This window comes from Capricornis sumatraensis, chromosome 3, assembly GCF_032405125.1.
Source record: "Capricornis sumatraensis isolate serow.1 chromosome 3, serow.2, whole genome shotgun sequence".
Lineage (NCBI taxonomy): Eukaryota > Metazoa > Chordata > Mammalia > Artiodactyla > Bovidae > Capricornis > Capricornis sumatraensis.
The window spans coordinates 69756872-69778525 of NC_091071.1; the positions used below are offsets into that span (position 1 = coordinate 69756872).

Here is a 21654-nt window from a genome sequence, read left to right on the forward strand (position 1 = left end):
CTCTTCCCTGTAAATTCCATTGAGCCAGCAACCAGTGTCCAAGCCAAAGAGTGGACATAGTATGAGTGAAGTGAAAATGTTAGTTGCTCAGTCGTGTCTGACTCTTTGCCAACCTATGGACTGTGGTCCGCCAGGCTCCTCTGTCCATGGTATTCTCCAGGTAAGACTACTGGAGTGGGTAGCCATTCCCTTCTGCAGGGGATCTTTCCAACCCAGGGATCGAACCCAGGTCTCCTGTATTGCAGGGAGGTTCTTTACCATTTGAGCCACAGGGAAGCCCATAGTATGTATAGCACATACATATTTTATAAACATTTTCCTTCAATCTCTTGCCTGCCCTTTTTATAATTCATTTAAGCTAGCCAGTTCAAATTTTTGACAAGTCCAATTTATTTTTTCTGTTTTAAAATTATTTTTAAGAATTGTAAAATATACATAAATAAGATTGACCATTTTAACCATTTTAAGATATATAGTTCAGTGACTACCATCTCCAGAGCTTTATCTTCTCCAAGCAAACCTTTAACCCATTAAACACTACTTCCGTATTCCCCCATGCCCCTTATCCCTTGGCATCCACCATTCTACTTTCTGTCTCTATGAATTGACTAGGAATCTTGTGTAAACAAAATCATACAGTATTTGTCTTTCTATGTCTCACATATTTCACTTAGCATAATGTCTTCGGAGCTTATTTATGTTGTAGCCTAAATTTCCTTCAGATATAGAAAGGAGATTTCCTTCATTTTTAATACCAAATAATATTTCACTTTATGTATATACCACTTTTTATTAATGCATTCATTCATTCATTGATGGACACTATGAGTGCTCTTTCCTTTTGGCTGTTAATAATAATGCTATTAATATGGATGTACAAATATCTATTTGAGTCTTTGCTTTTACTTCCTTTGGGAGTGAAGCTCATTCACACCTACCTCCACACACTTAAGAGGTGAAACTTTCTGGATCATGGAATAATTATGTTTTTAATTTTCTGAGGAACTGCTATACCATTTTCCATAGTGACTGCCCCAGTTTACATTACCCTCAGCAACACGCTAGAGTTCAGACTTATCCACATCCTTGCTAACACTTGTTGTTTTCTGTTGTTTTTTTTTGACGGTAGCCATCCTAATGGGTGTGAAATGGTATCTCATTGTGATTTTGATGTCCATTTGTTTAATCTGTTGGGCAGATGTATGTCTTCTTTGGAGAAGTGTCTGTTCAAGTTCTTTGTCCATTTTTAAATTGGATTGTTTTTGCTGTTGAATTGTAGGATGTCTTTCTATATTCTGGATGAAAAGTGAAACGGAAAGTTGTTCAGCCATGTCTGACTGTTTGTGACCTGATGGACTATTCAGTTCAGTTCAGTCGCTCAGTCGTGTCTGACTCCTTGCGACTCCATGAACGCAGCACGCCAGACTTCCCTGTCCATCACCAACTTCCAGAGATCACTGAAACCCATGTCTGTTGAGTCAGTGATGCCATCCATCTCATCCTCTCATCACCTTCTCCTGCCCTCAATCTTTCCCAGCATCAGGGTCTTTTCAAATGAGTCAGCTCTTTGCATCAGGTGGCCAAAGTATTGGAGTGTCTGCTTCAACATCAGTCCTACCAATGAACACCCAGGACTGATTTCCTTTAGGATGGACTGGTTGGATCTCCTTGCAGTCAAAGGGACTCTCAAGGGTCTTCTCCAGCACCACAATTTGAAAGCATCAATTCTTTGGCGCTCAGCTTTCTTCACAGTCCAACTCTCACATCCATACATGACCACTGGAAAAACCATAGCCTTGACTAGATGGACCTTTGTTGGCAAAGTAATGTCTCTGCTTTTGAATATGCTATCTAGGTTGGTCATAACTTTCCTTCCAAGAAGTAAGCGTCTTTTAATTTCATGGCTGTAGTCACCATCTGCAGTGATTTTGGAGCCCAGAAAAATAAAGTCAGCCGCTGTTTCCCCATCTATTTGCCATGAAGTGATGAGACTGGATGCCATGATCTTAGTTTTCTGAATGTTGAGCTTTAAGCCAAGTTTTTCACTCTCCTCTTTCACTTTCATCAAGAAGCTGTTCAGTACTTTTTCACTTTCTGCCATAAGGGTGGTGTCATCTCCATATCTGAGGTTATTGATATTTTTTCTGGCAATCTTGATTCCAGCTTGTGCTTCCTCCAGCCCAGCATTTCTCATGATGTACTCTGCATATAATTTAATAAGCAGGGTGACAATATACAGCCTTGACGTACTCCTTTTTCTATTTGGAACCAGTCTGTTGTTCCATGTCCAGTTGTAACTGTTGCTTCCTGACCTGCATACAGATCTCTCAAGAGGCAGGTCAAGTGGTCTGGTATTGCTGTCTCTTTCAGAATTTTCCACAGTTTATTGTGTCCCACACAATCAAAGGCTTTGGCCTAGTCAATAAAGCACAAATAGATGTTTTTCTGGAACTCTCTTGATTTTTCGATGATCCAGCAGATGTTGGCAATTTGATCTCTTGTTCTTCTGCCTTTTCTAAAACCAGCTTGAACATCTGGAATTTCATGGTTCATGTTTTGCTGAAGCCTGGCTTGGAGAGTTTTAAGGATTATTTTACTAGCATGTGAGATGACTGCAAGTATGCGGTAGTTTGTGCATTCTTTGGCATTGCCTTTCTTTGGGATTGGAATGAAAACTGACCTTTTCCAGTCCTGTGGCCACTGCTGAGTTTTCCAAATTTGCTGGCATATTGAGTGCAACATCATCACAGCCTCATCTTTTAGGATTTGAAATAGCTCAACTGGAATTCCATCACCTCCACTAGCTTTGTTCATAGTGATGCTTTCTGAGGCCCACTTGACTTCACATTCCAGGATGTCTGGCTCTATCTAGGTGAGTGATCACACCATCATGACTATTATGGAGTGGCCATCATAGTCAACAGAAGAGTCTGAAATGCAGTATTTGGATGCAGTCTCAAAAATGACAGAATGATCTCTGTTCGTTTCCAAGCAAACCACTCAATATCACAGTTATCCAAGTCTGTGCCCCAACCAGTAACGCTGAGGAAGCTGAAGTTGAACGGTTTTATGAAGACCTGCAAGACCTTTTAGAACTAACACCCAAAAAAGATGTCCTTTTCATTATAGGGGACTGGAATGCAAAAGTAGGAAGTCAAGAAACACCTGGAGTAACAGGCAAATTTGGCCTTGGAATGCGGAATGAAGCAGAGCAAAGAGTAATAGAGTTTTGCCAAGAAAATGCACTGGTTATAGCAAACACCCTCTTCCAACAACACAAGAGAAGACTCTACACATGGACATCACCAGATGGTCAACACCGAAATCAGATTGATTATATTCTTTGCAGCCAAAGATTGAGAAGCTCTATACAGTCAGCAAAAACAAGACCAGACGCAGATTATGAGCTCCTTATTGCCAAATTCAGACTGAAATTGAAGAAAGTGGAGAAAACCACTAGACCATTCAGGTATGACATAAATCAGATCCTTTTGATTTATGATTTATCCCTTTGATTTTTTACAGTGGAAGTGAGAAATAGATTTAAGGGACTAGATCTGATAGAGTGCCTGATGAACTATGGACGGAGGTTCGTGACATTGTACAGGAGACAGGAATCAAGACCATCCCCAAGAAAAAGAAATGCAAAAAAGGAAAATAGCTGTCTGAGGAGGCCTTACAAATAGCTGTGAAAAGAAGAGAGGCGAAAAGCAAAGGAGAAAAGGACAGATATACCCATTTCAATTCAGAGTTCCGAAGAATAGCAAGAAGAGAGAAGAAAGCCTTCCTCAGGGATCAATGCAAAGAAATAGAGGAAAACAATAGAATGGGAAAGACTAGAGATCTCTTCAAGAAAATTAGACATACCAAGGGAACATTTCATGCAAAGATGGGCTCAATAAAGGACAGAAATGGTAGGGACCTAACGGAAGCAGAAGATATTAAGAGGTGGAAAGAATACACAGAAGAACTGTACAAAAAAGCTCTTCACGACCCATGGACTAGAGTCTGTAGAATTCTCCAGGCCAGAATACTGGAGTGGGTAACCTTTCCCTTCTCCAGGGGATCTTCCCAACCCAGGGATTAAACCCAGGCCTCTCATATTGCAATCTCTAGACAGCAATCCATTATGAGACATAGGACTTGCAGATGTTTTCTCACATTTACTTTCTTGATAGTATCCTTTTAAGAGGGTTAAGAGGTAGTAAGACAAGAAGTTCCCAAGTGGCAAGAGGAAATACACTGCAAGTGGCAGGCCTTTTCCCTTCTCTGTTGAGGATACCTGGTTCTGCCTCAACTTAATTTTTCTCAAACCTTGAGCTAACCAATGGGTTTTTCTTACGTAAATGTTTTCCTTAAGCTATGTTAATGAAACTATGTATTTGCTTTGCAGTCTGCCTTTCTTCAAATTGGTTCAGCCTAAGACTAACTTTTTTTTTTTCTTTTCTCAAACATGGTTCAACAAGCCAGTATTCAGGTCTTTTTGGGAGGGCAGGGTGGGGAGGGCGGAGAGTGACACACCTTGTGGTATTCTATCTTAAAAATGCGTATTGTGGGACTGGGGCCTGGTGAAACTCCCTGAGCCTTGAGGTTTCTCTCTTATCTGATGAGCAGCTTGCTAACAGACATATGCCTTGCTAAAAACTACAATGGGGTGTTCTTTCTGCCCCCTTCTGATGTCTGTCAGAAGCTTTCTCTACTTTACCTTTAATAAAATTGTTACACAAAGAGCTCTGAGTGTTAAGCCTCCTCTCTAGCACCGGATCGAAATCCTCTCCTCCAAAGGTCTTGAAGCCTTTGTAGCACACGGCTCGTATCCGCAACATTTCACTTTGATGCACAGAAGTGATTTAGTTTTTTAAAAAATGCTTTTAATATTTATTTTTTCTTATTTATTTGGCTGTGCCAGCTCTTAGTTCAGATGTGGGATCTCGTTCCCTGACCAAGGATTGAACCCCGGTCCCCTGCATTGGGAGCTTAGAACATTAGCCACTGGACCACCAGGGAAGTTAATTTTGATAAAGTCCAGCTACATGTATTTTCTTTTGTTGCTGAGCTTTTGTTTTTATATCGAAGAAGTCATTGCCAGATCCAGTGTCATGAAGATTTTCCCTTGTTTTCTTCTGTGAGTTTTACAGTTTCAGGTCTTTATATTTAAGTATTTGATCCATTTTGAGTTAATTTTTGTATTTGATGTTAGGAAAGTGTTCAACTTAACATTTTTGCATGTAGATATCCAGTCTTTCCAGGGCTGTTTGTTGAAAAGATTGTTTTTTCCCCCATGGAGTGGTCTTTGCACTCTTATTTCTGGGCTCTCTGTTTTATTCCATTGGTTTACATGTTTGTCTTTATATTAATACTATATATATATATTGCTCCTGAGAAACCCACCAAAACTATTGGGGAATGCAGAATTTTGATGCTTCTGTTTTTTGACAAATGGTGATTAATAAAACAGGAAAAGCATATGGGAAAAAATTCTGACCCCTACCAATTGATGCTTTTGAACTGTGGTGTTGGAGAAGACTCTTGAGTCCCTTGGACTGCAAGGAGATCCAACCAGTCCATTCTGAAGGAGATCAACCCTGGGATTTCTTTGGAAGGAATGATGCTAAAGCTGAAACTCCAGTACTTTGGCCACCTCGTGCGAAGAGTTGACTCATTGGAAAAGACTCTGATGCTGGGAGGGATTGGGGGGAGGAGAAGAAGGGGACAACAGAGGATGAGATGGCTGGATGGCATCACTGACTCGATGGACGTGAGTCTGAGTGAACTCCGGAAGATGGTGATGAACAGGGAGGCTTGGCGTGCTGCGATTCATGGGGTTGCAAAGAGTCAGACACGACTGAGCGACTGAACTGAACTGAAGTGAACCATACACAAATATTAATTTAGGATAAATCATAGACCTAAGCAGAAAAACGTAAAACTTAAAAAGATTATGTTTTTTCACTTTGGGACATGCAAAGTTTTCTTGGTAATAGAAAGGTAATAACCATAAATAGAAAAATTAGATATTTTCCCTTCAAAATTAAACATTTCTGCTCCTCAAATCATTATGAAGAACATGGATCAAAATCAAAGATTTAAAATGTTTTTCTTGTCTGTCAACCAACTGACAGTGGGTTTTTTAAGATTTATTTTGTTTTGGTTGCGGCGTGTCTTCATTGCTGCGTCCACGCCTTCTCTGGTTGGGGCAGCAGGGGCTGCTCTTTGTTTTGGGGGGCAGGCTTCTGGTTGCAGTGATTGCTCTTGTGGAGCACAGGCTCTAGGCATGCGGACTTCGATAGTTGCAGCACGTTGCTCAATACTTGCAGCTTGTAGGCTGTAGAATGCTGACTGACTGGTTGTGGCTCACGGGCTTAGTTGCTCTGTGGCATGTGGGATCTTCCTGGACCAGGGATTGAACTGGTATATCGCAGTGCAAGGTGGATTCTTACCCACTGGATGACCACGGAAGGCCCTGACAGTGACTATTTCTGATGTAGTAGCAGGATCGGGAAAAAGGAAGTACTGATGATACTTGAAAGTACATTGTCAGGAGTATACTTATGATAGAAACCAGATTCTCGGGACCTAAAACTAGTTAGAGTTATAAATCACCAGTGTAAGGAAATAATTAAATTTTCTGATATTAATTGCATGAAATTCAAGCTTCAGTTTGTTTTTTATTTTAAAGGCATATGTGAGACAGAAGGAGGCAGGGAGGGGAGAGACGCACAAGAGAACAGGGATCTGTGCAGATGCAAGATTTCTTGAATATTAAGGAATAGGATCAAAAACAAGAAATGAAGGCTTTAGGCTTTTGGACTTAGCTACCTTTTTGTCTAAGATGGAAGAATGAAGAATGGACAGAGAAGACACATACAGGCACAGAAATGCTAATAAACATGGAATGGTGGCCATTATCCCTCCAGCCCTCCATCTGAATGAAAGTGGAAGGTAATGAGGGAACTTCAGAGAGTTAAGGACTATAGGAATAGCTCTTAACTTTTAGGAGGAAAACATCAGGGTGTGTGAAAGGGGTGTAAGGGAGTTTGAAAATGTTCCACATGTGGTTCTGGATTCTGATAATATCCTCCAGCTCCCTTTGACTCACTTAGGTCACTCCTAAAGTTTTATCAGTAGAGAATTAGCAGATATGGAGGAGAGGATTTTTAAGAGTTTAATTTAACTTTAACTAGAATTTGTGGTGCTTTAGTCTCCTTAGTTGAAATTACATGAGGGAGTTCATTTTCCCCTCTTTAATTCTTAGAGTTGTTATTTAATAATAGGTGTTACCTCAGTGATCTGCTTGATATTTGTGTGTGTTTTGTGTCTGCCTGCTAGAAACTGAAAACACTGTACAAAAAAATCTTTGGACGCGACGGTAATAAGAGTCTTCCCCGTTTTAAATACAGTTAGTCATAAATTGAGTGCTTCCCAGGTGGCTTAATGAAAAAGAATCCGCCTGCCAAGCAGGAGACATGGATTTGATCCCTGGATTGGAAAGGTCTCCTGGAGAAGGATATGGCAACCTACTTCAATATTCTTGCTTGGGAAATCCCATGGACAGAGAGCCTGGCGGGCTACAGTCCATGGGGTTGCAAAAAGAGTCGGACCATGACCTAGCAACTAAATAACAACAAAACAACCAAGTCATGAGTTATATATAAGCAAAGTATTTAAGTAGTAATACCACTTAGTGCAAAATTCTGTATAAGCTTAGAGTAGGGAGATTACATTATGAGAAGTGATGTTTTCAAACTGTGGACTTGGATCCACTAATGGCTCATCAAATTAGTTTAATACCTTACAAACAGCATTTTTTTCTTTTTAATGGATTAGAATAGACTTGAAAATATTGAAGCTTGCAGCATATAGTAATAAACAGTTGTGAAACTTTTGATATAAAATGTATGCATGTGTGTATTGATTTGGGTGAAAATATATTTGTTACTGTGAATTGCAGTCAAAATTGTTGGAAATCCACCATAGGTTATTTTGATAAATAATTGTGGACATTATAAAAACCTTTAAAGTCCTTACATTCATCTGCTTTTGGAATTCGTTAAGTTTATATTTACATTTCAACTAATTGTTGTTCAGTTATGTCTGACTCTTTGCGACCAGATGGGCTGCAGCACACCAGGCTTCCCTATCCTTCACTATCCCTCGGAGTTTTCTCAGATTCATGTCCATTGAGTTCATGATGCCATCCAACCATCTCATCCTCTGTTGCCCCTTCTCTTCCTGCCCAGCATCAGGGTCTTTTCCAAGAGTTGGCTCTTCATATCAGGTGGCTAAAGTACTGGGGCTTCAGCTCAGTATCTGTCCTTCCACTGAATATACAGGGATGATTTCTGTTTGATCTCCTTGTTGTCCAAGGGACTCTCAAGAATCTTCTCCAGTACCACAGTTCAGAAGCATCAATTCTTCAGCACTCAGCCTTCTTTATGATCCAAATCTTACATCCATACATGACTACTGGAAAACTATAGCTTTGACTATATGGACCTTTGTTGGAAAAGTGATGGCTCTGCTTTTTAATATGCTGTTTAGGTTTGTCATAGCTAATTACATAAATATATTTTAGATATAAGTATATAAATACATATGTAAGTGTGCTTTTTTTTGTTTTCTTTTTTTTTTCTTTTTTGGTCTTAATAGGTGCAATGGATGAGCTTCATAGTCTGGATCCAAGAAGGCAAGAATTATTGGAAGCTAGATTTACAGGAGTTGCAAGTGGGAGCACGGGGAGCACGGGCAGTTGCAGTGTTGGAGCTAAAGTGAGTAAAATTGTAATCTCTATTTGACATTTTTTCTTTATATTAAAATATGCATATTTTGTAAAGGATTTATATTTAACAGCAAGTTAGTACTTAATATTATTTTTATAATGTATAGGAAAACATCCAGTGTTTTTATACCTGATTTCTAGTATAGCATACTATATTTTGCATATGATTTTGCAAAAAGGCAAAATGGTTGTCTGAGGAGGCCTTACAAATAGCTGAAAAAAAGAAAAGAAAGTGAAAGTGAAAAGGAAAGATATACCCATCTGAATGCAGAGTTCCAAAGAATAACAAGGAGAGATAAGAAAGCCTTCCTCAGTGATCAATGCAAAGAAATCGAGGGAAACAACAGAATGGGAAAGACTAGAGATCTCTTCAAGAAAGTTAGAGACACCAAGGGAACATTTCATGCAATGATGGGCTCAATAAAGGACAGAAATGGTATGGACCTAACAGAAGCAGAAGATATTAAGAAGAGGTGGCAAGAATACACAGAACTATACAAAAGAGATCTTCATGACCCAGATAATCATGATGGTGTGATCACTCACCTAGAGCCAGACATCATGGAATGCGAAGTCAAGTAGGCCTTAGAAGCATCACTACAAACAAAGCTAGTGGAGGTGATGGAGTTCCATTTGAGCTATTTCAGATCCTAAAAGATGATGCTGTGAAAGTGTTGTACTCAATATGCCAGCAAATTTGGGAAACTCAGCAGTGATCACAGGACTGGAAAAGGTCAGTTTTCATTCCAGTCCCAAAGAAATGCAATGCCAAAGAATGCTCAAACTACCACACAGTTGCACTCATTGCACATGCTAGCAAAGAAATGCTCAAAATTCTGCAAGCCAGGCTTTGACAGTATGTGAACTGTGAACTTGCAGATGTCCAAGCTGGATTTAGAAAAGGCAGAGGAACCAGAGATTAAATTGCCAACATCCGTTGGATCATCAAAAAAGCAAGAGAGTTCCAGAAAAATACCTACTTCTGCTTTATTGACTATGTCAAAGCCTTTGTGTGGATCACAACAAACTGCGGAAAATTCTTAAAGAAATGGGAATGTCAGACCGCCTTACCTTCCTCCTGAGAAGTCTGTATGCAGGTTTCTGTATACAGTTAGAACTGGACAGAAGCAACAGTTAGAACTGGACATGGAGCAATGGACTGGTTCCAAATGGGGAAAGGAGTACATCAAGGCTGTATATTGTCACCCTGCTTGTTTACCTTATATGCAGAGTACATCATGAGAAATGCCAGGCTGGATGAAGCACAAGCTGGAGTCAAGATTGTTGGGAGAAATATCAATAACCTCAGATATGCAAATAACATTACATTTATGGCAGAAAGCAAAGAACCAAAGAGACTCTTGATGAAAGTAAGAGGAGAGTGAAAAAGTTGGCTTAAAACTCAACATTCAGAAAACTAAGATCATGGAATCTGATCCCATCACTTCATGGCAAATACATGGGGAAACAGTGGAAACAGTACAGACTTTATTTTTTGGGGCTACAAAATCACTGCAGATGGTGACAGTAGCTATGAAATTAAAAGATGCTTGCTCTTTGGAAGAAAAGCTATGAGCAACCTAGATGGCATATTAAAAAGCAGAGACATTGCCAACAAATGTCCATCTAGTCAAAGCTATGGTTTTTCCAGTAGTCATGTATGGATGTGAGAGTTGGACTATAAAGAAAGCTTAGCGCTGAAGAATTTATGCTTTTGAAATGTGGTGTTTGAAAAGACTCTTGAGAGTCCTTTGGACTGCAAGGAAATCAAACCAGTCAATCCTAAAGGAAATCAGTCCTGAGGATTCAATGGAAGGACTGATGCTGAAACTGAAACTCCAATACTTTGGCCACCTGATGGAAAGAACTGACTCATTGGAAAAGACCCTGATGCTGGGAAAGATTGAAGACAGGAGGAGAAGAGGATGACAGAGGATAAGATGTTTGGATGCCATCACCGATTGGATGGACATGAGTTTGAGCAAGCTGAGGGAGTTGGTGGTGGACAGGGGAGCCTGGTGTGCTGCAGTCCATGGGGTTGCAAAGAGTCAGATACGACTGAGCGACTGAACTGATACTATATTTTGAGTATTTATGTTGTAATTTAGCATAATAGGTTTCAAGAGTGAAAATGAATTAGGTAGAGGCACTGTCTTCCTCCCATTACATAATTTTCACCTTTCCTTATCCTTTTTGTTTCTTCTTTGCCCCTGTAACTCATGTTCCTGTTATATATGTTCCTATCTGTACAGTAATCCACTGCTGCTACCTGCTGTATAAAATGAATAGTGTATCTGTTATGGCTTCTAGTGATAGATATCAGGTTATCTCCAACTCCCTGCTACCTCACATTGTGGTGAATTTCTTGTAACTGTTCTCTTTTGTGACTTTGTAAACATTTTTTTAAGATATATTCCTAACAGCAGAATTAATAGAGCATAGGAATGGCACCCCACTCCAGTACTCTTGCCTGGAAAATCGCATGGACAGAGGAGCCTGGAAGGCTGCAGTCTGTGGGGTCACTGAGGGTTGGACACGACTGAGCGACTTCACTTTCACTTTTCACTTTCACGCATTGGAGAAGGAAGTGGCAACCCACTCCAGTGTTCTTGCCTGGAGAATCCCAGGGACGGGGAAGCCTGGTGGGCTGCCGTCTATGGGATCGCAGAGTCGGACACAACTGAAGCGACTTAGCAGCAGCAGCAGCAGGACATGTATAGATTTAAATTGACTAAATAGTGTGTGCTATTTATAATGGTTGTGTGAAACTAATTTGCATTCAGCAGAGTGCATGAGTATTTCTGTATCTTTGTATCCAAGAAACCCTTGGCATCATCCAGATTCCTCATGCTTGATAGCCCAGAAGGTATATTTTGCTGTGCTGTTGTGCTGTGTGTCTTGTTGGGTTGCTGGGCTGTGCTAAGTCACTTTATCATGTCTGACTCTTTTCTACTCCATGTAACCCACAAGACTTCTCTGTCCACGGAGTTTTCTGGGCAAGGATACTGGAGTAGGTTGCCAGGGGTTTTTCTCCACCCAGGGATCAAACCCATGTCTCTTTCGTCTCCTGTATTGTTTAGCATCAGAGACACTCTTTCTCATATGTCCCTTGTATATTCTGCATAGTCCATGTTGATTACATCAGTTCAGTTCAGTTCAGTTCAGTTGAGTCGCTCAGTTGTGTCCGACTCTTTGCAACCCCATGAATCGCAGCACGCCAGGCCTCCCTGTCCATCACCATCTCCCGGAATTCATTCAGACTCAGGTCCATCGAATCCATAATGCCATCCAGCCATCTCACCCTTGGTCGTCCCCTTCTCCTCCTGCCCCCAATCCCTCCCAGCATCAGAGTCTTTTCCAATGAGTCAACTCTTCCCATGAGGTGGTCAAAGTACTGGAGTTTCAGCTTTAGCATCATTCCTTCCAAAGAAATCCCAGGGTTGATCTCCTTCAGAATGGACTGGTTGGATCTCCTTGCAGTCCAAGGGACTCTCAAGAGTCTTCTCCAACACCACAGTTCAAAAGCATCAATTCTTCAGCGCTCAGCCTTCTTAACAGTCCAAGTTTCACATCCATACATGACCACAGGAAAAACCATAGCCTTGACTAGACGGACCTTATTCGCAAAGTAATGTCTCTGCTTTAGAATATACTATCTAGGTTGGTCATAACTTTTCTTCCAAGGAGTAAGTGTCTTTTAATTTCATGGCTGCAGTCACCATCTGCAGTGTTTTGGAGCCCAAAAAAACAAAGTCTGACACTGTTTCCCCATCTATTTCCCATGAAGTGATGGGACCAGATGCCATGATCTTCGTTTTCTGAACGTTGAGCTTTAAGCCAACTTTTTCGCTCTCCTCTTCCACTTTCATCAAGAGGCTTCACTTTCTGCCATAAGGGTGGTGTCATCTGCATATCTGAGGTTATTGATATTTCTCCCAGCAATCTTGATTCCAGCTTGTGTTTCTTCCAGTCCAGCGTTTCTCATGATGTACTCTGCATAGAAGTTAAGTAAGCAAGGTGACAATACACAGCCTTGACGTACTCCTTTTCCTATTTGGAACCAGTCTGTTGTTCCATGTCCAGTTCTAACTGTTGTTTCCTGACCTGCATACAGATTTCTCAAGAGGCAGGTCAGGTGGTCTGGTATTCCCATCTCTTTCTGAATTTTCCACAGTTTATTGTTATCCACACAGTCAAAGGCTTTGATAACTTCTCTCATTTTGTCATGTCTGTTGACTTTTTTTATGGTATCCATCATATCCACCATAAATATGGTATAGAACTCTTTAATGTTGTTATATTCAAACTAACTAATTTTTTTTTGGTTTATGGTATATAGCTTAGTATACCAAATTTTGGTTTTACTAAGAAAAACAGTTGTCAGCATTAACCATCTAGCTCAAATAGACCTTTTTGCTATGTTTATATTTTGTTATTTTACTAATTTTCAGCAATAAGAAAATATAATAGCAACTTTATTAGAAATTTTAATATGAATTTAAACATACTTAAAAATCTCTTTGTATCAAGTAAATCTTGGTGCACAAGCATCATAAAAGTTGAAGGATATTGTTATGCATCCTTTGAGCTTAAAAATAGCCCAGGTTCTTGTTGTAGAATGTTGTATGATGAAGTCCTTCAGCTGAATGAATTAATGGATGAGAATACTGTGTTTCCCTTTTTCCTCCCCTTAGAAATGTGTTGTCCTTTTCATTGATTCTTGAATTTGAGAAAATTCATCTATGATATTGTCATTTGAAGACTCAGATTTTATTAATATGTTTATTGTCACCATCATCAATTTTAGGTGCTGTTACCTCTTTATATTTATTTTCTGATTTGTGTAATAAACTTAAATTATCATCTGTCATTTTCTTCTCTGATTGTCTTAAGTAGAAAATGAAAATTTTTTATTAGCTGGAGTTGATAAAAGCTAAAATCAGACTCCAAAGATAGTTTCTTAGTCTTTATATGTTTTTGAAAGAGGCAGTACTTTGAGGTAAAGAAAATAACTTTATAATTTATTTATAAATTTATTTTTATAACTTATTTCACTATTGCATCATCCTTTTAGGCATTAAATCTGTATTGTCTTTCTATTTCTACTATAGTAAATTATCATGAAGTTGCTCAAGACTTACGCATTTATTATCTTATAATTCTATAGCATTCGAAGTCTGAGACAAGTCTCACTGGGCTAAAATCAAGCTGTCTGTGTTCTGGGGGCTTGAAGGAGGATCGATTTGCCATGCCTTTTCCAGCTGTGAGAGGCTGCCTGCATTCCTTGGCTGGTGGTGTCCTTCCTGCATGTTCAGAGCCAGCAGTGTTTCATCTCTCTTACTCTTCTTTGACAATCATATGTAATGGACCGTAGCCTAGAAGGGCTCTTCACTTTTAACTGCTAATATGATTAGATTGGGCCCACCCCAATCTGGATAATCTGGTATAATTTCCCCATTTCAAAATTCTCATACTTACATCTGCAGAGTCCCTTTTGCCATATACAGTAACATTCTGGTGTTTAGGGCATGGACATCACCGGGGAGCCAATATTCTGCCTATCATATCATCATTCTTCCATTTTAGAGGCTTCTCTTTGTTTCAGCATACTTGAATAATTGATGAACAATAAGTAATGACTTCCTTTTATGATATAATAACAAAATATAGGAAAAATAAGATCAGTAAGATCCCATAATGTATTTTGGATTTATGAAAGCCGGTGGACATCTGGTAATTAATTGCAGGCTAGAATGTGTTATATTCTATTAAAAATAAGTTCCTATTTTTATTCTGTGGATGGTGTCAAAGAATAAAAGTCCTGAAATATTAATTATTACAAACGGACTTGAATAAGAAGCCAGAAAGCTAAAGTTGGGTCCAGTGGACTCTGATGGTATTCTAAAAGTCAAATTCTTCTTCCCCACCCGTGAGGCAAAAATACACTTCCTTCTGTTTTATAGTTTTATATTTATTCTTTAGCCTGTTGAGGCCTTATCTTTTATATAATATTGATAAAGATCAGGTTTTATTTTTCTCCACGTAGTAAACCAGTTTTCTCCACTTCTTAAATCATCCATATTTTCCTACTGATGTGTGATGCGCCTGTATTATATGTTGATTTGCCATGTGTATGTTCTGAGCTGTCTGAAATTTGCCTTACGTTCTGGTGGTCTTTCTGTGTTCTTCTGTCAGTATCACATAAAGAATATGGTTGTGTTTTGGTACATCTTGTTTCTGCGGTAAAGCAAGTCTCTCCTTTAATCTTCTTTTGTTAGATTGACTCAATTATTTATGGATCTTTATTCCCTCGTGTAAAATTTGAGCATGTCTTTAGTTGTTAGCACTTGGGGATTCTTCTTCTTTAATAACTCATTTGTATCTTTTTCCTTTAAAGATATAATGGAATTTTTGTCCTAAATGCAGATTGATTTGGGGAGTATTGAAATGTTTATAAGATTAGGTTGTCCCATCTAAGTACATGAAATGTCTCTCCATTTGTTCAGTTCTCTCTGTAGAGTTCTACAGAATTTTTGGCTGTTTTAATGAATTTTTCGGGCTTATTTCTGGATCCTTGAAAGTTTTTGTGGCTGAAGTATTTTTTATTATATTTTCTAGTTGGCTCTTGGTGACCTAGGAGGTTTTTTATTTTTATAGACTGACTGGTGGTGTATTTATTTATTTATTTATTTATTTTTAATTTTAAAATCTTTAATTCTTACATGTGTTCCCAAACATGATAGACTGGTGTTGTATTTAGTAGTCTTACTTTGGTCTCTCTTATTGGTTGTACTACTTTGTTGATTATTTACATTTGTCCAAGAGAAATAGTTATTTTCCCCAGATTACAGTTTTATTTCTTATACTTCATATATGTGTGTGTGTGTGTGTGTGTGTGTGTGTGTTGGTCATGAGCTTCAGTACTATGTCTTGTCCTGTTCAAGAGGAATCATCTAAAGTTTCTCCATTAAATGTAATGTTTGCTGTAGGTTTGCTGTAGGTTACGTGTATATAACCATGACCACAGAGCAAAAGAGCTTTTCCATTCCTGGTTACTTAAGAATTTTTTGTTCATTTGTTTTAAAAATAGTAAGTATAACAAAATTTGAAAAACATTGAACTTTGTATTTCTGGGATAAACCCAACTTGGTTATGATATACCATTTTAAAAATATTTTATTAGATTTAATACATGACTAGCTATTTTAGTTAGGATTTGTACATTTATGGTTGTAACAGAAATAGATGCACTGACCTGAAGAGTACTATTTTAGTGAGTTTTGACAAATGTATACACTTGTAGTAATCCACATCCTTTTAAGATATAGAACATTTTCATCACCTTGTCTGTTTTATAAAACAGTATCACACTAGTCCCATAAAGTGAACTATTTTTTTGCTATTTTCAATTTTTTCAACATTGTATATGTGGTAGAAAATGTTCATGGGAAGATGAATAGACGTTTACCTGTAAAACTGTCTTGTCCTGGGGTTTGTTGTGAAGAAAGGTCTTTCACTATCATTTAAATTTCATTAATATTAGTTTATTAATCTATTTCAGTTAAGCTTTTCAGACTTATTAGTGGATAGTTATAACACTTTAAAAAAATCTCAGTTCTTATTCATTTCTGTTTATTCTTTCAGATTCTACTTTTCTGTTCATTCCTGCCAGAGCCCTAATTAAGTAACTGTTTCAAAGAATTTGGTTTTAATCTGTTTCACTTTATTTTCCCCATTGATTTCTGTCATCATAATTTACTTGTTGGATTTGCTCTGTGGCTCTTCTTCCAGCTGTTGAGTTGAATGAGTTAGATTATTTATATGGCAACAAAATTAATATACAATAAAACGTATGGATTTAAAGTTTCTTGTGCTGTAAGTTTTGTGAATGCGTAAAATTGTGTAACCTCCACCACAATTAGGATGTAAAATAGTTCTCAAAATATTCCCCCATGCCCTTTTGTACTCTCCCTTTTAGGTTGCCTCTGGTAACCACTGATTTATTTACTGTTTTTATAGTTTTGCCTTTGCAAGCCTGTCATACAAATGGAGTCAGTATTGTAAATATGTAGCCTTAGATTCTGACTTCTTTTATCTTAGGAAAATGCATTCTTTTGAGATTCATCCATTGTTGTAATATTATCAATAGTTGGTTTTTATTGTTAAATAGTGTTCTATTGTATAAAATATTGATATATTGATACATTTGTTTTTTAAATATTATTAAAATGTAGTTGATTTACAGTGTTGTGTTTCAGATGTACAGCAAAGTGAAATTCAGTTATACATGCATACATATTTATATTTTCTTTAGATTCAATACCATTATAGATTATTACAAGATACTGAGTATAGTTCCCTCTGCTATAGAGTAGGTTCTTGTTGGTTATCTGTTTTTTATACTGCAGTGTGTAAAAATAAACCACAATTTTTTTACATCCATTTCTACTAGATAAAGAACATGTAGGTTATTTTAAGTATTTTAAGGATTACAAATACACTTACTATAAACATTTGTATATTCACTCCTCTTAAGTTTAGTTATTTTGAGCTCTTTTGTTATAGAATTACATTTTTTGCATTGCTTTTTGAAAATACAGTTTGTGTGACATCAGTCCTGAAATGTGCCCTGTTTTATAAACATTTCATATCAATAGCTTCTAATTGTATTAGTTCAGATCTTGGATATCTCTCTGTATTGTCAGCTTGAGTTATCTTTTTTTGAGGGAGATATTTTAAAATCTTTAATTGTGATTATTGAGGTATGCATTTCAGCTTATCAATTTTGGCTTGATGTATTTTGATGCTACCTTTTTACATGCATATATCTTTTTTGGTTCTTTTCATGACTACATAATTATTTTTTAGAAAATATTTGTTTTTTTAGATCCTCAGCTTTGTTTTGGTTCATATTTGTCTTAGGTATGTTTTTCTGTTCCTTTATTTTTATTTTTAATTGTGTCTGCTAGACAATATGTTTCCTTTTTTGGACGGAAAATGAGCATTTTTCTCAAATGGTGGATTCAGTCTGTTACACCTATTATAATTATTTTTATTTTCTGACTTGGTTCTGCCATCTGTTGGTTGATATCTTCTAATTGATATCTTCTTGACTTTCATTCCCTTCCACTCCTTGCTTTCCATTGGACAGATGCAGTTTTTCCTGATGTTTTAAAGGTTATTTGTTAAAAAAAAGTTACATATTCTATTTTTAGTTTTATGATGAAACTCTTTAATCATTTATTTCTGTTCTCTCTCTAACTGGTATTTATGCATTCCTGCATGGTCGCCTCTGCCCACCCGCCTCCCCCACCTTTTTGAAACAACTTTTTACTTTGAAAAGTAATACTATACTTATACAAAAATTGGAGATATTTTATAAGAATACTTATATACTCTTTATCTAGATTTAAGAAATATAAGCATTTTTGTCAATTTTGTGCTCATGTGTATATACACATCTTGATCATCTCTTTCAAGTATCACTGTGGTCTCTGTGATAAATGTGAACAGACCTATGGCTGATTCATGTTGTTGTTTGGTAGAAACTTACACTGTAAAGCAGTTTTTCTTCGATTAAAAAAAAAAATCCAAAACTGTAAACAGACCTTTTCAAGGAACCTTACTTCATTTTAGTGGCGACTGGTACTTAGGAACCAAGCTAGGTATGCTTAATGTTATGTGGCAGTCTCTTAGAAGAGTGTCAGCTAATGTAGGAAGAATATAGACTCAGAAAGTCAACACAGTGTTTCCCAGTACTGATTAAGTTAAGGATCATCAATGGATGCTAAAACCATTTAGCAAAATGTTTTAGAGAACAGTGTTTTACAAGGTTTCAAAGTTTCACCCTATTGTTGTTCAATTGCCAAGTCATGTCACAACTCTGTGACCTCATGAACTGCAGCATACCAGGCTTCCCTGTCCTTCGCTATTTCCCAGAGTTTGCTCAAACTCACGTTCATTGAATTACTGATGCCATCCAGTCCAACCATCTTACTGTCTGTCGCCCCTTTCTCTTGCCCTCAGTCTTTCACAGACTGAGGGACTTTGCCAGTGAATCATCTGTTCGCATCAGGTGGTCAGATTATTGGAGCTTCAGCATCAGTCCTTCCAGTGAATATGCAGGATTGATTTCCTTTAGGATTGACTAGTTTGATCTTGCAGTCCAAAGGACTCTCCGAGTCTTCTCTGGCACCAGTTCAAAAACATCAATTCTCTAGCACTCAGCCTTCTTTATGGTCCAACTCTCACATTGTTACATGATGACTGGAGAAACCATAGCTTTGACTATATGGACCTTTGCTTCTGCCTTTTAATACGCTGTCTAGGTTTGTCATTGCTTCTCTTTCCAGGAGCAAGCGTCTTTTAATTTCATGATTACAGTCACCATGTGCAGTGATTTTAGAGCCCAAGAGAATAAAATCTGTCACTGTTTCCATTTTCTCCCATCTATTTGCCATGAAGTAATGGGACCTGATGCCATTATCTTCATTTTTTGAATGTTGAATTTTAAGCCAGCCTTTTCACTCTCCTGTTTCACCTTCATCAAGGGGCTCTTCACTTCCTCTTCACTTTCTGCCATTAGAGTGGTATCATCTGCATATCTGAGGTTGTTGTTATTTCTTTGGGCAATCTTGATTCCAGCTTGATTCATCCAGCCCGGCATTTCACATGACATACTCTACATAGAAGTGAAATAAGCCAGATGACAATATACAGCCTTGACATGCTCCTTTCCTCAATTTTGAACCAGCCCTTTGTTCCATGTCCTGTACTAACTGTTGCTTCTTGTCCTGCATACAGGTTTCTCAGGAGGCAAGTAAGATGGTCAGCTACTGCCACCTCTTTAAGAATTTTCCAGTTTGTTGTGATCCACACAGTCAAATGCTTTAGTGTAGTCAGTGAAGCAGAAGTAGATGTTTTTCTGAAACTCCCTTGTTTTTTCTATGATCAGATGTTGGCAATTTGATCTCTGGTTCCTCTGCCTTTTCTAAACCCAGCTTGTACATCTGAAAGTTCTTGATTGACGTACTGCTGAAGCCTAGCTTGAAGGATTTTGAGCACAATCTTGCTAGCATGTTGAATGAATGCAGTTGTATGGTAATTTGAGCATTCTTTGGTATTGTCTTTCTTTGGGATTGGAATGAAAACTGACCTTTTCCAGTCCTGTGGTCACTGCTGAGTTTTCCAAATTTGCTAGTGTATTGAGTACAGCACTTTCACAGCTGTACACAGGATTTGAAATAGCTCAACTGGAGTTCCATTACCTCCACTAGCTTTGTTCATAATAATGCTTCATAAGGCCCACTTGACTTTACACTGTCGGATGTCTGGCTATAGGTAAGTGACCACACCATTGTGGTTATCTGGGTCATTAAGACCTTTTTTGTATAGTTCTGTGTATTCTTGCCAACTCTTCTTAATCTCTTCTGCTTCTGATAGGTCCTTGCTGTTTCTGTCCTTTATTGTGCTCATCTTTGCATGAAATGTTCCTTTGGTACCTCTTTTTCTTGAAGAAATCTCTAGTCTTTCCCATTCTGCTGTTTTTCTCTCTTTCTTTGAATTGTTTACTTAAGGTGGCATTCTCACCTCTCCTTGCTATTCTTTGGAACTCAGCATTCAGTTGGGTATATCTTTCCCTTTCACCTTTGCCTATTTTTTTTCTTTTTTTCTCAGCTATTTGTAAGGCCTCCTCAGACAACCACTTTGCCTTCTTGCATTTCTTTTTCTTGATGGTTTTGGTCACCACCTCCTGTGCAGTGTTACAAACCTCTGTCCATAGTTCTTCAGATATTCTGTCTACCAGATCTAATCCCTTGAATCTATTCGTCATCTCCACTGTAATCATACAGGATTTGATTTAGGTCATACCTGAGTAGCCTAGTGGTTTTTCCTACTTTTTTCAATGTGAGCCTGAATTTTGTAACAAGGAGCTGATGATCCGAGCCACTGTCTGCTCCAAGTCTTGTCTTTGCTGACTGTATAGAGCTTCTCCACCTTTGGCTGCAAAGAATATAATCAATCTGATTTCAGTATTGACCATCTGGTGATGTCCATGTGTAGAGTTGTCTCTTGTGTTGTTGGAAGAGGCTGTTTGCTATGACCAGTGTGTTTTCTTGGCAAAACTCTGTTAGCCTTTGTCCTGCTTCATTTTGTACTCCAAGGCCAAACTTGCCCAGTACTCCAGGTATCTCTTGACTTCCTACTTTTGCATTCCAGTCCCTTATCATGAAAAGAACATCTTTTTCGGGTGTTGGTTCTAGAAGGTCTTGTAGGTCTTCATAGAATCGTTTAACTTCAGCTTCTTTGGCATTAGTGTTTGGGGCATAGACTTGGATTACTGTGATGTTGAATGGTTTGCCTTGGAAATGAACTGAGATCATTCTGTCGTTTTTGAGATTGCACTAAGTACTGCATTTTGGACTCTTCTGTTGGCTGTGAGGCTACTTCATTCCTTCTAAGGGATTCTTGCCCACAGTAGTAGATATAATGATCATCTAAATAAAATTTACCCATTTCCATCCTTTTTAGTTCACTGATTGCTAAAATGTTGATGCTCACTCTTGCCATCTCCTGTTTGACCACTTCCAGTTTACCTTGATTCATGAACCTAACATTCCAGGTACCTGTGCAATATTGTTCATTATAGCATCAGACTTTGCTTTTACCCCCAGTCACATCCACAGCTGGGCGTCTTTTCTGCTTTGGCCCAGCCTCTTCATTCTTTCTGGAGCTATTTCTCTAGTCTTTCCCAGTAGCATACTGGACACCTACCATCCTCGGGGGCTCATCTTTCTGTGTAATATCTTTCTGCCTTTTTATATTGTTCATGGCGTTCTCAGTGCAAGAATACTGAATGGTTTTCCATTCCCTTC

General features: G+C 38.2%; 1 protein-coding gene across 1 annotated transcript in view; it reads left to right on the forward strand.

Moving 5' to 3' along the window:
- Positions 1 to 21654, forward strand: part of TLK1 (tousled like kinase 1) — a 175501-nt gene that overhangs the window by 53577 nt on the left and 100270 nt on the right. The window contains exon 2 of the mRNA XM_068969199.1: positions 8650 to 8768. Within this exon, the coding sequence (XP_068825300.1) occupies positions 8650 to 8768 (119 nt within the window). The remainder of the gene's footprint in view (positions 1 to 8649; positions 8769 to 21654) is intronic.